The sequence below is a fragment of the Priapulus caudatus genome, unplaced genomic scaffold, assembly GCF_000485595.1.
Source record: "Priapulus caudatus unplaced genomic scaffold, Priapulus_caudatus-5.0.1 Scaffold369, whole genome shotgun sequence".
Classification (NCBI taxonomy): Eukaryota; Metazoa; Priapulida; class Priapulimorpha; order Priapulimorphida; family Priapulidae; genus Priapulus; species Priapulus caudatus.
Window position 1 is genome coordinate 163610 of NW_014577430.1, and position 3120 is coordinate 166729.

The 3120-nt window shown below is 43.8% G+C and overlaps 2 protein-coding genes across 2 annotated transcripts in view; both read right to left on the minus strand.

The window, feature by feature from the left end:
- Positions 1-281, minus strand: part of LOC106809627 — a 7943-nt gene extending 7662 nt beyond the window's left edge. Inside the window, exon 1 of the mRNA XM_014812784.1 lies at positions 1-281. Coding sequence (XP_014668270.1) covers positions 1-268 — 268 coding nt within the window. The 5' untranslated portion in view covers positions 269-281.
- A 539-nt stretch (positions 282-820) lies between these two features.
- LOC106809625 (M-phase inducer phosphatase-like) overlaps positions 821-3120 on the minus strand; it is a gene marked incomplete in the record, with an annotated part of 32912 nt that continues 30612 nt past the window's right edge. Inside the window, 4 exon segments of the mRNA XM_014812779.1 lie at positions 821-983; positions 1188-1305; positions 2042-2178; positions 2644-2805. Of these exon segments, the coding sequence (XP_014668265.1) occupies positions 834-983; positions 1188-1305; positions 2042-2178; positions 2644-2805 (567 nt within the window).

The following is a 3120-nucleotide window of genomic DNA, read 5'->3' on the forward strand; positions in this document are numbered from 1 at the left end:
GATCTAGACCATTGATGGACAGTAGACCATTGATGGACAGTAGATCATTGATGGACAGTAGATCATTGATGGACAGTAGACCATTGATGGACAGTAGACCATTGATGGACAGTAGATCATTGATGGACAGTAGACCATTGATGGACAGTAGATCATTGATGGAGAGTAGACCATTGATAGACAGTAAATCCCTGATCCTTGATGAACAGTAGATACTTGATCTTTCATTAACAGTAGATACTTGATCTTTCATTAACATTAGATCCATAGTCCTTCATGAAATCCTTGATCAATTTGCCCTTTGAGCCTTTGTTGGATTATTGTTTCCTTGCAGAAACAACGTACAACTACTGATAGCGATTCTGTGCTATACAATACTAGATATTGTTCCACTAAAGATACTGTGAACACTTCTTCACCCGGAAACAATGAACCCATCTGGGATGGGATAACTGGCATTGCCACATCTAATCATATTTCCGAGTTTGTCACTGTTCCTTAATCCGACTTTCTGCGTGACACCCATGTCTCCATAGAGGAAGGCTAAACGATGTGACAATGCCGACTCCGTTTCCCTGTTGCATCATGCGGCTTCTTTCTCTCTTTCTCTCATCCATGTCGGGAACATCTGCAATTCCAGCTTCCACTCTTTGATTCTCACTCCCGGGTCCCCATACCTTTTCATTCTCGCTCCCCGAATCCCCCGAATCCCCTCATGCCTGCTTCCCGCAGCCGCTCCACTCCACCGCCTTTGCTTGCGACGACGAACAGGGATGCTTCCCTGTAGCAGCTCCTCCCAGCAGTCTCTCCTCTTGCGTGCAGCAGAGACAGGGTCAAGGCCGGCCGGAGCAGAGACCGGGCCGTGCGGCTGGCCGGCCTGCTTTCTCGCCATTCCATGATTTGGAGCGCGCCTTAAACAGTCTCAGCTCATCCTCCTTCCCCTTGATGTTCATCGGCAGGTAGGAGCGCGGCTCGCAGAGCTCCTACAAAAACAAGGTAGCGACGGCCATGCTTAGTAACAGCTAGCGACACACGCACGCACGCACGCACACACACACACTTTTCCGCCGACCAATTAGAATACGAATTACACTTGCTAGTTACACATGAATTTCAAGTGAGCAATCCGGTCCTTTGAAGTGAAACGATGCAGCGTTGCCGCTGTACACAGTGCAAATACCTCTTACCTTACAGTGGTGATAGAAAGCCTTATAGCCACCTTCAAGGAGATACACCTCAGGATAACACAGCTGCGGGTAAGCCTCCTTATTTGCATCACGGTCCATATTGCGCAGAAAACGCGAGCTGAAGTGAACAGTCATGCTATTTATCAGACCCCATGTGAATTAGACAAGACAATCACTACTTACTTACTACACTCACGCTAATAAAGTTAGCGATGATATTAAAATGGAAACGATGCTCTAGACTGAACACTTACTTTCAGTTAAAGTACGTTTACTTATGCTTATTATATGCACAAATTATGCTTCAAAAATCGTGATTAAATATTCACTAGATATATTTAAAAAAACTGTTTTCAAACTGTTGATGATCATATTGCTACGTATTACACTATATATACAGGTACATCCACAATTGATTTTGTGCCATCTAACATTTCAGCCACATGCTATATAGACAGAGTGTTCATTATTTATTAATGTAAGAGAAGATGGATCGCAGTATCTTACATTTCACCATTACTTAGGTTCAGTTAGATAATGTAGATAAACAAAAAGTCGTTTGGTTATATAATAGTTAGGTGCGTAAACATAATGGCACTTTTGTGAGTAACTCCTGGTCTAAAAATGTCAAATTAAAATTCACATGTGAAGCTTCGTCTGGTGGTAGTGGGTGGAGTCAGACAGTGTCATAGCAGCACCCAAAAATCAGTGAACTCAGTGTTGCTTTATTACAAATGTCTGATAACAGATATACACAAGTCTACACCATTTTTATGCAGTAAGTATTAAAATATACTAGAGTAGTAGAGTATAACATTTCTAGAGTACGAATCCTTTTTAAGATGGATACTTACAGACCGGGCCCGCGCTCGGATGAGAACTCGCAGTGGAAGACTAGAATGGTTCGCTTGCTAAGATTGAGAGCGTTGATAACTTTAGCATCCATGAACTCTGTGAGCAGGTGGTCTTTGGTATAAATGTTTTTCGCGCCCTGCAAGCAAAGACCCACATTTAGAAATCGTCTGTTGCATATACGCAGTTGACGTTCTGCGTCCACATCACGTGTCAACAAATCTACACACATTTTACACACGTGACACATAATTAATTCGATCTAGACCCTGCATGACTGACACAGGAGCCAGCTAATTATTGTTGCACTAGGAGTGCTTAGTGACAAAGTGCTGTTAGGTCGACATTCTGGAGCGCACCACGTCTAACCCACGTTAGCCTGACCGACTTAGCAACAGTGTTCTAGAGCGGGCATGGCTATCTCGCTCCGATGGACAGGTCAACTCACACAAGTGACGTGTGATTCACATGCGACTTCATTGCAGTTAGAAATCTGCCCAACAGATGGCGACTCCGGACTCGCATATGTGCTTAGCCGAGTATCAGAACCCCACGTACGACAACAGAGATAATTGACCGCCTGCACAGCAACAGATGGCGCTACCTGTATGTGGCCGCCCTCAAACTCGTAGGGGAAGCGTGCGTCGATGATCGTGTAGCTGTGAATGGAGTCTTCGAACTCATTGTTGATGAGACGGCACACGGTCTCCGGCGTTATGCACTTCAGGTCATTGTGCTTACCCTTACACAGTGGCAGCGCAAATGGCTGCAAGCACAACACAATCAAATAAACTGCAAGCACAAACACAATCAAATAAACTGCAAGCACAAACACAAGTACAAGAACTGCAAGCACAAACACAATCAAATAAACTGCAAGCACAAACACAAGTACAAGAACTGCAAGCACAAACACAATCAAATAAACTGCAAGCACAAACACAAGTACAAGAACTGCAAGCACAAAAACAGCAATAATAAACACACGCACAAACACAAGCACAAACACAAGTACAAGAACTGCAAGCACAAACACAAGTACAAGAACTGCAAGCACAAAAACAGCAATAATAAACACACG